We start from the raw sequence: 13,870 nt of genomic DNA, 5'->3' as shown, positions 1-13,870 counted from the left end.
CGAATCGTTAGTCTTGAAAAATATCATTTGAAATCTCATGATGTCCATGAGCAAGTGACATAAAAACTGCATAGTGGTCCTTTTTCTTTTCTCTCTCTATTTCGCTAGAAATCCCCCCAAATTTATGTCTGTACATTCATAACTTATATTAAAAAAAAAGAAAAAAAAAAGAGAACATCCTTTTATCAGCTCGTTTTGATATTTTGTAGGGCCTATCCAGTACATCGTTTTGTTCAGAATTGCTTAAGTTCTTGTTTTGCACTACCCTAATTTTATTGAAACAATTTTTTGAAAAGTCATTTGGCAAGAATGACGTCAGCTATTTTTTTATTTTAAATTTTGAAATCATTACTTTCTGTTGGTGTTTATGTCAAGGAGTGTCACTCTTGATTATCATACTAATTCTGTACCAGGGGCGTCGATCCATTTTTCAGATGGGGGGGCGAAATCATTAACGTTCCAAAGGCGCTCGATCGTACAAAACACCCACCCACACACACACACACACACACACACACACACATACATATATATATATATATATTATATATACACACACACACACACACACATATATATATATATATATATATATATATGTATATATCTATATATATGTATGACTCATGAGACACAGACACGTATCTCACTACACAGATAGTACGAGTGCCGAGAGTGAGCTCAAATTTCTTTATATTCTGAGCTAAAAACTTGATATTCTAAGCATTTTTGGTACCAATGATTAAGATTTGTATCTAAAAGAGAATAGATGCGAGCGCGAAGCGCGAGCTGAAATTTTGATATTTCGATCTGAAAAAATGACAGTTTACTGGACGTTTTTGATAAAGAACAAGCTATATATCCAAGAAAAGATGATTGCAAATTGAAGCAGTTCTTTTGAGGCTTAGTACTGAAAATGGGACATTTATACATTCACCAATTTAATCATGAAAAGTATGGGTTTTTGCTACAGAAATGATGCGAGCGCGAAGCGCGAGCTGAAAATTTTTATATTCCAATCTGAAAAGCGGACATTTTGAGCACGATTTTAAATAAAGAACGAGTTGTGTATCTCAATCTCGCTTGCTGAACATTACAATCTTTTTTTTTTTTAAATGCATATCCGGAATTATTGGGGGGGCAAAATGATATGTTTGCCCCCCCCAATATTTTCATTGGTGGGGCGATCGCCCCCCCTGCCCCCCCAGGATCGACGCCTCTGTTCTGTACATAAAATGATACGATTATGTTTGAATATTAATACTAACAATGATTTTAGGACTTACATAGTCTTCAGTAGTCTTGCATTTATTTATTTATTCATTCAGTGTTATTAAAACAAAACAGGATAGTCCTTTCAGTGACCGAATACCCGCTTTACAAAAGAGCCCCTTAGACATAGAATGATTTACAAAATAAATGAATTACAATTAATATAAAGCAAAACACAATACACACACAAAATTACATGACATGTCAATGCTATCACATTGAATGAATTGAAACAAATTAGAAACCTCGATTAAAATAAATCAAAGACAAATCAAAAGACAATGAATATTATTGAAATAAGAAAAAATTACATAAAAACATAAAAACAAACACATAACTAAAAAAGAAAAGATGGTAAACTTGATAAAGAAGTTGTAAAACAGACACTTTAAAAGACAATGAATATTATTAATATAAAATGGAATGAAGCACATAACATAGAAGAAATCAAAATAGATAACATGAAACAAACAAAAATACAATTTAAAGCAAACAAAAATTGACACGAGTATAAATGTATAAAATATATCACAAATACATACAAACAGAAACAAGAAAAATACACCACGATAACATCAAAACAAAAAGATAATAAATTAACTCTATAGCAGAAGACATATATATGACCAATGCATGTGAGCAAACAATAGGGAAAGTGGCCCAAGTTGGTTTTTAAACATTTGTAATGAAGTTGCTGTTTGTATCAGAGTCGGTAGATTATTAAAGGCGACCGCACACCTTGCGATTGGTCTGCGACTCAATTTTGGAATTAAACGTAGTAGAGACTTGGAATATCTTACTGTGTAATGTTCGAAATCATCGTACGAATCCCTATGTTCAAATCTGTGACTATGCTAACATCCTTCTTAGAATAAAAGCTAATTTTATATCTAGTCGTAGTGACGTCATAGCAATCGTACGGTTGGCTACGATTTGAAACCAATTTGGCATTTACTCTAAAATAAAGGCTTACAATCTTACAAAATGGTTATATTAGTATTCTTTCAATTAATTTCAACCTCAAATAAAATAATAATGTTCCATTCACATTTTCAGAAAATTAACAAAATGCGATTTTTTCCGAAATCGGATCGCAAACAGTCGTAAGGTGTGCGGTGGCCTTTTAGATTTTTGGAGCTATGTAAGAAAAAAGATCGTCTTTTAATTCAATTCTGTCTTTGGTTTCGGAATGGATAACGGATTTGACGAGTGACATAGGAGAGTGGGCGTTTACAGGCAAAACATTCTAAATAATATGGGGCTAGGTTATTGAGCTTTTTGGAAACGAAAATAGAGGAGTGGTAGTTTATTCGAGTTTTAATACTTGGCAATTGTAGTTTGTTTAATTTGTAGGATATCCTTTGTGGTACGATAGAGATACGATTGAGGACTAATCTTGCATATCTGTTTCGCGTCCTCTGCAAATTTGAGCAAATCTTTCTTTTTACACTTACCCCAAACAACCAAACAATAATCAATATATTCATGTTGGAGAATATGAGCATGGTAACGGTGTTTAAGAATGCATCGATTCAAGTAACATTTAATCCTTCTACTGTATGCAATAGCCCGGTATTTCCTATTAGTAGATTAAAGATGTGCCGGGTCAAACTTAGACTTTGGTCTAAATACTTATTATCAGAATCATTCTCAAGGTATTCTCTTCCATTAAAGATTTTCATACTTAGATACTTAGTTTTGTGTTTCGTCGCTAAAACCATCACTTTGGTTTTATTTTTATTCATTTCCATATATTTTATTTTGAACCAATTTGCACAGTAATTAATAATGTTTTTGTAATTTTTTCTGAGAGATTTTTTGAAATATTCCCTTTACAAAACAGAGCCGTGTCGTCAGCATAAAGTGCAATCTTGATTTGGTTACTAAATTTCAAGTTGCAAATATCATTCAGAAATAAGCAAACAATCAGGGGGCCAAAATATACCCTTGCGGCACACCTGAATAGATCTGTAAGAAATCACTGTGAACGACTCGAATAGAGACACATTGCTGTCTGTCTGACCGACGTAACACCACAATATGGTATTTTATAATAACTATATTTTGTTAGATATTACGCCGAACGCTTTTTTAAAAATCAAATTAAGAAATATCGCACCTGTTATTATTTAAGAGGCTGTCAGTTGTCGTGTGATTTCAAGTACTTATATTTGGATTGACTTAAACCTTTCTCTCGGGCAACACATTTGTCAATACTCCAAGAACGTTTTATTTTGATCTGACATTTTATTAAATCATTTTGTTGCGATAGCATTCTTGTTTAAAATATTCACTTTGTTTCGGAAATCGTTATATTTTCCCCGAAGTTCATTAATTTCCTAACCTGTTTTTATTGATTTATTCAGTTTGTCAAACTTTCTTTTATGATAAACGATAATGATGCAAAACTAAACAAAAAAGTCTACCAGAAGTACATTTGATAAGAAGAAACACTGAAATAAATCACAATTATCGTTTAAGTTGAATGAATATTATTATATTATGGCTCTTTTAAGAGCATATAGCGAGGAGAATTACCATGCTGTTTTGGTGTTGCCAGAGTGGTATATAAGGAGATTGACAGCGCTTTTTTTTTCAATCGCTATATTCTGTAGTTGTTGTTTAGAAGCGTTGGACAAATTTTAACCTTTCTGATTTAATTGAGAGAACGTCTGACATTTTGAAGCTTGACCCTTGACCTTTCGCATCTGGCTGTCAAGTTGCGCGCTAATCCACGTGACGTCACTCCGAATACGAATTCCACTCTGGTCATTCAAATTGCTTCAAATTCCCTTCCATGGATGCACTTGGGACTTGCTTGTAGCTGATGTCGGTTGAACGACCAATTAGCTTGGCCACGCCCATCAGGATTGCTACGGCAACCACGGCTGCGACCATTCCAATGAGGAACATCCCAAACGAATTGTAGGCAGACAGATCTATGGTATAGAAATTAAAATATGATGCCATACTCTATTGATATAATTGATTATAACCTTCTTGAAAAGGTTTACGGTCCACCATAATATGACAAACTGAAGAAATCAATAACAACAGGTCAGGAAATATAATGAATACTTGAAATCACACGACAACGTAGCTAATCCTATTGTCCTCTTTCACCACCCGAATACAGAGAAAAATACAGACGAGTGAGCCGAATAGGCCAGAACACGGAAACATGACATCCGAATAGCAGCCGCCTTCGGTTAATTAGAGCACACTTTGGATAATTCGGTGGCGTACTCGGCGCATTCGGGCATAATCTTTCCGATTTGGGTCGTCATTCGGCGATAATCTGAGGATCCCGGCTATATTTGGCTCGATTCTGGCCACCTTTGGCTCGATTGTTTCCACTATTCGGGGTTGGCATACAACTTTATGCGGGACGGCCGATATCGATTCGGGTCAATTCCTGGGGATTCTGCTCTGATTTGGGCCTTATTCCAGACTTATTCGTCTCTGATTCGGGGAGCTCCCCGAATCAGAGACGAATACGTTCCAAATCTACCGAATTTATCTGAATCAGGCTGTATTTGGGCAGAATCGATCCGAGTTTACTTTTCAGGAAGAATTCGGTTCTTGTGTAACCTAGCTTAAAGGACAAGACCATAACAAAAAGTTGGTTTGAATAAAAAGAGAAAAACCCAACAAGCATAACACTAAATACTCAGTATTTCATCAAAATGAGATGTAAAATAAGAAAGTTATAACATTTTAAAGTTTCGCTTAATTTCACAAAACAGTTTTATGTACTTCCTGGTCGATATACAAAATAATAAAGAGACTGATGACGTCATCTACTTAATTTTATTATTTGAAATATGAAATATTCTAATTTTCTCCTTATTGTCAAGTGAAACAAAAATAATTTCTCCCTGAACATGTGGAATTACCATTGTTTGATACTAATATGTGGTTCAGTCAAGTTGGTCCTTATTGTCAAATCTGTAAAAAAGAAATAAACATTGTATAATTCAAACAATAAAAAACAAAAGAAATAGGAAGTGAGGAAAATCATCGACTGTCTCATTTGCATGTTACTTAGTTGTGCATATCACTGTTTTTGTTTTGTGAAAAACAAGCGGAACTTAAAAAATGCCATAACTTTCTTATATTACATCCGATTTTGATGAAATTTTCAGCGTTATGCTAAATATTTTTCTCTTTTTATTCCAATCAATAATTCATCTGGGGGTGGACTCAACCTTTAAAGTATAGCCACGGTCAGACTCGTTGCTTGCTGCTTGAATGATTTCAGGGTCTACGATCCATCATCATGGTAAAGCTGCCGATATTGATATTTACTATAATTCATTACTTTACATCCCAACAAATCCATTACAATATAATCATCGAAAAAAAAAGATAGGCCTTTAAGTGAAAGGAGATAGCATAATGTACACATTTACAGTATATGCCTACGCATATATTGCCCATGATGATGCGATTATTACATAAATTGAAAGAGATTTTTGGACACCATTTTGTCCCCCTACTACTGAAAATTTGCTATCTCGCATGCATATTAATACAACTGTAATTCTTTACTTTATAGTCATCGAGAAAATCGTTACAAGCCTTTAACTGACAGATAGTAGCATTATGTACATGATTATGTACCGCCATATACCTAGCCCTTGGTGTGGGGGTGTCTCCAAAGTTTTGAATGTTCAGGTCAATATATTGCTATCACCCCCCCCCCCCTGCTCGGACCGGATTTACGCCAGTGTGTCTGTATAGTGAGTATGGGGGACATGATTTAAAACGGGTAGTGTGGTCCAATGGTTAGAGCATTCGACTCATAATCGCAAGACTGTGAGTTCGAATCCCCACTTTGCCATTGTCTCCACTTTGATAAAAAAGGCCCGAGAGTAATATCTGTCGTCTATAAGGTCAGCTACTATGACTGATTAACCTAGACGTAAAATGTTTCCTAGGTAATTGCTTATATACCAGCTTGGCATTTACCAGCAAAATGCTGTCCTGCCGAGTTCCTACGGGAAATACCATAAACTGAAAATGGACAGCCGTTCAACGAGCCTTCTGCCCCCCCCCCCGATGAATTTGCACCAAAGTTGCTTCATTAAGCAGCACTTATTAATGCAGAATTATTTCCATTTGCTAAAAAAACTAGCATATTATCATAATTAGCGAAATTAATTGGCATATTTTTGAATGAAATCAATAGCATACATATTTTATGGGGAAGGTGTAGGCTTTCTTAAAAATTATGGCCCTTTTTCTCTGTACTATTGGAATACAGCTTCATACATAAATTATTGCTTATTTACATACGCCAGTGTAAGTGCCAGTGAAGCGTTGGTATGACAATTTGTTAGCAGAGTCATAAGTAATTAGTGGTCTACTAATATTAGTCTGTATCTTTGTCTTTTTCGAGACAAGTTACTCATTTTGCCATATGTAAATATTTCCATTGTACTATTCACTTACTGCTTAACCACTTGTTTTAGGTATTCATTGTTTGTTCCTAGTTATTAGTGTGATTTGTTTTTCTCCTTTTTGACTGTTTATACTTTATTTGTTCTTTGTTTATTCCAGTATTATCTTTGTATGTTTGTCTTGATGTATATTACATGTATGTTATTAGTTGATATGAACCTCTGCATATGCAGCTGTGTCTGGATTAAAGCCTTGAATTGAATTGAAAATTACATAGATTAGTATACTTTTGATTGGAAACAGGATTTTCAATAGCATGTTTAGCTGAAAAAAATTGACGCCTTTGAGCTAATACGGGTATTCTAAAAGTTTGGCCCTTTTCCACTATTCTATTTACTTATACTCATTGGAATGCGACTAATTTACATGTACACATCCATTACATTACTGAAAATTTACATAAAGTAGCATATTTTGCATGAAGACAGGATTTCAAAAGCATGTTTTATAGGGAAAATTAAAGCTATCGATCTGATAGAGACTTTCCTAAAGTTTGGTTTCTGTTACTATTATTCCATTTCACTAATTTCACCTACTGGCATACTAGTATAGTTTCATGCATAAATTACTGCTAATTTACATAAAGTAGCGTATTTTTGTATGAAGATGCATTTTTCAACACCATGTTTCGTGGGGAAAAATGATGCTATTGACCTGACCATGCTGATAGTGACATAGGGAAAGTTTAGTACTTTTGTAAACTCTGTCCCCAACCGCCATTAGTAGCCATATCGTTGGTTGAGCGGCGGACACGAATCGGCAAACTACTGATCGTTTGAGTGGACAGGAATGAAGGAGATCGACCTTTGCGTCCCGCGGGATTACCAGAGCACTGTCGATTCATAATGGCCTCGTCATTTCCACACACCATCACTTGACAGTGAATGTGTACCTGTGAAATGTATTGTATTATTTTATTATTTCACCCTTCCAAACAAAGTGTACATACATGTAAGCCAATCATGTCTCATAGGTGGATTTTTAATAAAAAAAAAAATCCAGATTTTTAGTACAAGCAATCAATATACAGTTTGAGTAAAAACATAAACTAGACACTTAACAAATTCCCTATTTAAGAAAAAAAATATGTCATGGCACACAATCATAATGTATCGCATGAAAGGGTATTATCATTGTTTAATAAACACATATTGTATCAATTCATAAGTTAACTTCATTGAAAAGGGACTTGCATAAAGTATTTTTACTAACTCAGGTGGGATCATGACATCATTGTCACCTGGATTCATTCATTGCAGTCATGCCTTACTTTTGCGCAAGTCAACATTTTTTACATCGATGCAAAGAATACCAATGATTATCCAAGCGTGAAAAAATACAACATAAATATGGTATCAAAATTATTATTTGGGAGATGATATTTTTCCAGCCATATACATGATGCGTTTATGACATATTTTTTCCTTAAATTGGGGATTTGTGAAGTGTCAATTTTCTTTTTACTTACACGGCAGGCCCTTTCTTTTGAAGCCATCTGGATTTTTTTTTATATTCTAGACCGCTAACTGTCCTTGTAACTTGCCCCAATGTATTCTTTAACCCTATAAACCGTGGTTTAAATTAACTATGTAAATTTCTAAGTAAAAGCAGCAATTTTAGACTCCATCTTCGAAGCCATCTTGGATTTTTAGACATACTTGCCTTTTGACTATCTTTGTAACTTGAATCAATGTAATACTTGGCCCTTGAAATCATAGTTAAGACACCAAAATCGTATCTCTATGGCGGATATATGAAACTAACTATGCTCGTTTTAATTATCAGCAGTCATTTTATACTCATTTTTTGGCAGTCATCTCGGATTTCTAGACATATTGGACCAGGCTGTCCTTGTAACTTGTCCCAATGTATTATTTGGCTCTTTATACCATGGTTTAGACACCAAAATTATATGTCCCAATGTACTACTTGACCCTTAAACCATCAAATAGAAACAAAATAAAAAACACTTAAGTAAGTAATAGATGAACTGGGGATTTTTAGACTTTGGCAGCAATTTTTGGACGCCATCTTGGATTTCCAGTTACCCTGGACTGCTTATGTTCACTGTAGCCTCTATAAAAATATCTTTTCAACTCTCTAAACCATGACATATGCACCGAAATTGGATGTCTAGGGTGGATGAGTGATTTACGTCCAATTTCTGTGAATGGCGGCAATTTTGGACGCCATCTTAGATTACGGAGCCCCCCCGGGAGGATTTATGAGGACTTTTAGTCTAGACACATTCTAGACACACTCCAGGACCTACCCTGAAAAATCAGCTTGTTACCAGAAATTTCCATGTTAAAAATAATTCTCTGGTGCGTAGAGTGTACAGTTTTCAGGTCAGAAAATCATTTTTTTTCGATCGCGCTTTGCGCACGCATCGATTGTTGAGTTTTATACCCATTATATTCAGGATTGCAAAACATGTCTTGATGTCTTGTTTTCATGTCTGAAATAGAAAAAATCATCTGCCTTTTCGCGCTCGCGTCAATTATTTAGATACATACCCATCCTGGTCATTGTTACTTTGCTTGTAATGTCCTGTTTTAGGAAGAAATCTATATATAAAAAATCAAATCGCGCTTCCCGCTCGCTTTAATTGCACGATTAGATACCTATTCTATTTATAATCGCAAGAAGTGGTTAACCTTTTCAGTTTTCAATAAGAATTAAAAAAAAAAACAGCTTACGCTTCGCGCTCGCATCATTTGATTCGTGATTCGATATATATTCTGACCATGAGTCACTGCAAATCAATAAATTGGGCCAGTATATATCCATTCTATTCATGGTTACAACATTTACTGAGAATAACAAGTTTTCAGGTCGATAAATGTTATACTCGTGCTTCGTGCTTACATAATTTGATTAGTAAGACATGTATCATATAGTATTCTAGAGACACTGCAAACGGTTATTAATTTGCAGGTCAATGTATTTAAAATCAGCTGATATAACTTCTTTATGCTCACGCAATTATTCCACAGAAGTTGAACAATAGTATGCAGCTTGCTCACATATCATTTATGATCAAATATATAATTTATAAGTGGAAGTTTTCCCTTAACTTATTAAATGTTAAATGTGTATTAAACTGTTAATTGATTTAAACAAAAATCGCTATAATGAACTGCCGTTAATGGACTCCATTGCATTTAGTAGATGTCAGGAAAAGTGGCAAAAAATTGAAAACAAAACGAAAATAAGAAACAATCGGCTTGCCGCTTCGCGGCTCGCGGGAGAGGGTCCTTCTGTTTGACCCCCCCTTTGAAATAAAGCGAGATCCACTCCTGAATATCCTCAGTTATATTTGAATTACCATGTCATGATCTCCAACAAAGGTAAATGCGTCAAACTTAAATCCTTCTCGATCCGTTTTGTTCGGAAAAAAGACTTGGACCGTTCCATCCACATCGGAAGGGCATCTATTGCATGAATAAAAAAGGTAATGTTTTAGTATTACTTATTATTTATCACTATTTATTTACTTACTCATTTATTAATGTACCTATTTATTTATTCATACAGGGTAGAACATGATCAGCAGAAGCTGTTTAACATAATAAGGGCATTAAAATGATTCTAGGTTACTTAGAAGCTGAGACATTGTCGAAAACCCTATGAGCCGGCCATTTTGAAAAAACTCCATGGCAGCCATGTAGGTCACGGTGCATGGAAACATTGCTATTCTGAATGCTTATACAATAACCTTTCCGAAAATGTATAGTTTTCAATTTCTCAAAAAAAAAATCCTGCGAAAGCTCAAATATGAACATAGTGAACCTGACTAAAAGATTTATGTGCATAAATAGAGTACAACTGTAATACCTTGGTCACATTTGCTCTACGGCGGCCGTACGGCGAGTCGAAAACAGTCGTTTTAACATTTTTTGTACCAACTACATATAGGTGGTTTGAATTTAAATTAATAAAACGGCTGTTTTCGACTCGCCGTACGGCCGCCGTAGAGCAAATGTGACCAAGGTATAAATGTTACACTATGTTAACAATCGTAATATCAATCAAAATGGTAAAAATGTTAAAGTGATATAAATAAAAGTTCCGCTAAAAGCTTGTTGAGAGCAGGCCTGCCTATAAGATTTTTTTTTTCTTTCTCAGGTTTTTTTTTCAACTTTCCCGCAAAAGGGAGTCATTATTCTGTTTTTTCAAATCTTCCTATACATTCTCCAAAGCCAGGTTACGATTTACACTAGTCAAGGATAAAAAGGGTTTACCCAAAATAAATGGCAAAGTTTGTTTTTCACTACAATGCATTTCCAAAAAATCCCCAAAATGACCCAGCAAAAGTGGACTAAAAAAAATCCAAGTGGTGGAAAGACGTTTTCAATTTGTATGAATACAAAATAGCTGCCAATGTGAAAATTCTCATCGTTATTGGCAGCAGTACAAAGACTGAACTGACAATAATACTATTTAAAATTTATGATTAAAGCATTAAGCTTTCATCAGTGTGATATGTTACCATAAGCAACATTTTAGATTAGGATGTAAGTCAAATTTGACCTCTGCTAACCTCTAGAAGTCAATGACCATAAAGGTCAACGACTTCGAAATATCAGAAAATTGATGTTTCTCCTCATTAGTTCATGAAAAATACGGTTATAATGCAAACAAAAATGATTTACTATTGACTTTTAAGGTATCCTTATATTCTAGAGAGAATTTTGTATAGTATAAGTTTTAACCATTGACCCCGGAAAGCTCGAAGGATTCAAGTGTTATTAAATTTTAAATATAAGGAAATTAAAACAAGGCATCACCGATTAATGGTAACATAAACGATAAAGGCTATATAAAAAATAATACAATGCAACTTCCTTTACTGCATTTTGTAATATATGGTTCCAGCAAGAAACTTTCATACGTGGTAATTCTTGTCATTATTCATTTTAAGGTTGGGATGCAAGCTAAGTTTGTTCGCTACTTCATGGCATTTAGGTAATTGAAACCCAAATATCAACATATTGATGTTTTACATCATTGGTTTATAATAAACACGGGTTTGTTGTAAAGATAGTCAATTAAAATGGACTTTTAAGACCCCATGGTAGACGCGTCCACGTTCATGGTGGGGGAGTGGGATGGATTGGATAAGGATACTTCTCCGATCTAATTCTAGGGTTTATATCCAATTCGTCCAATTGCCAACTAGTCTACTATCATTTGGTCTACCATCAGTTCGTCCACTATCCACATGGCCTTGCCGTTCATCCACTCACCACTTCGTCTAATAACCCCCGGTAATAACTATTTGGTCCAATAGCCATTTGGTCCATATACTATTTGGCAACTACACCTGGTTACAAGTTAATAAGAAAGCTTCTGAAAGTAGGGGTATACATAGATGATAGAAGCAAGAATTGTGATTGGGTCATTTTACAAATCATCACACCTCCTCCAGTGCCCTAAATTCGATGAGTAATGTAGACAAAAAAAAAACCCAAAACAAACAAACTGATGATGGCAAAAAGAAGGCTGTGCAATGATGCAATTTATAACCAAATATCTGACATTCATTATTTTGTACATGTATATAATGGACGCAATCGATAACGATTTAAGTACTCCGAATAATTAAGATAGTACTGGTGAGCATTACAGGTTTTGACCTTTGACATCTTATGGTCTTCGAAGGTCAATGACTTCAACATATAAGAATATTGATACTTTTCATCATTATTATTTTCCAAAGATCATTTGGGTAATGACCACGCAGATCTCAACATTTGACTGCTGAGAAAATCAAAAGGTCAATTACCCCCAAATATAATTTTTATCATTAACCAGTGATGTCAATGACCTGTATATATATATATATATATATATATATATATATACATATTTCATTTTAAGGTCATGTCTTTAGAGGTCCTCAAATGTCGAGAGTCAATGCAATCATCTTTTGGATATTCGTCGAACATGAAAGCTGATCAGAAACTATTGATGCAAAACATCGATATTCTGATATCTCGAGGTCGTTGTCCTTAAGGTCAGTCACCTGCAGAGGTTAACATAGGTCAAATTTGACTATGTCCTAATTTCAAAATGAAGTTTATGACAAGACACAACACTGGTGAATGTGTAATGATTTGGTTTGTAAGACTGTTATGATTACAATAGTGTTTGACTACCACCAATAATCACGTAATCTTTTTTGCTTAAAGTGATTGGTTAACATTGGTTTGACTTTTAAAAAATCTGAGCTAGAAGGTCACACTTGTCACCTGTGTCTGTGATATGTTACAAAAATGAAGCCCAGAAAAAATTGCGTTCGAAAATAATTATTTAGTGCTTCAAAAATTGAAATATAAAGTGACCGAAAACACCATCTTAATTTCATCCCATACACTAATGTGTACTATTTAGGCGTCTATAAGACGCCTATTTACAAAATCGGGGTTTGCCTTGTAGTTTTAGCTTTTCATTCTCAATAATGGTTGTTTTCAAGGTTTATTAGTTCTAATACATGCACTTGTACACATGTTTCATCTTGGTTTGAGAATTTTTTAAATCGGCTGCTCACAAAGTTAAACAATACCTTTAAGATGGCAGCCATTTTGAATTTATACAAACTAAAAATCTTTCCACCACTTGGATTTTTCTGGACGTCAAGTATACCATTTTGGCAATTTACCATTAACCAATGATGCTAATGTTAATATTCAATTTTTATTTTTAAGGTCATTGACCTTGGTCGGCTCCTTAGCGTAAAAGATCAAAAATTATAAAACACAAAATTCTCTCTAGAATATCAGGATACCTGAAAAGTAAATTTTAAATAGCGTTTTTGTTAATTATAACCATATTTATCATGAACTAATGATGCAAACCTCAAATTTCTGATATTTCGACGTCTTTTGCCTTAAGGTAATTGACCTCAAGAGGTCATCACAGGGCGAAACTGATTTACATCCTTATTTCAAAATGAAGCCTGTGGTAATGCATAACACTGGTGAAAGTATAAAGGGAAAGTTCATCCGACAGTAAGGTTTATTGTAAAAATAGCTGAAAAATTTGGGCATAGTATTGATTAAATTTAATCCACAAAAGAATCAGAGTTATAAGGATCTTAATCATTATGCGAGCAGCTTTCCTACATATCGTA

At 34.4% G+C, this 13,870-nt stretch overlaps 1 protein-coding gene across 1 annotated transcript in view; it reads right to left on the bottom strand.

The window, feature by feature from the left end:
• Positions 1-7,697: 7,697 nt before the first annotated feature.
• LOC129263328 (uromodulin-like) overlaps positions 7,698-13,870 on the bottom strand; it is a 36,420-nt gene continuing 30,247 nt past the window's right edge. The window contains exon 9 of the mRNA XM_064100558.1: positions 7,698-10,169. Within this exon, the coding sequence (XP_063956628.1) occupies positions 10,049-10,169 (121 nt within the window). The 3' untranslated portion in view covers positions 7,698-10,048. The remainder of the gene's footprint in view (positions 10,170-13,870) is intronic.

This window comes from Lytechinus pictus, chromosome 6, assembly GCF_037042905.1.
Source record: "Lytechinus pictus isolate F3 Inbred chromosome 6, Lp3.0, whole genome shotgun sequence".
Taxonomy (NCBI): Eukaryota; Metazoa; Echinodermata; class Echinoidea; order Temnopleuroida; family Toxopneustidae; genus Lytechinus; species Lytechinus pictus.
Note: the sequence above shows the minus strand (reverse complement) of the source record. Positions and strands in the feature narration are given on the sequence as shown.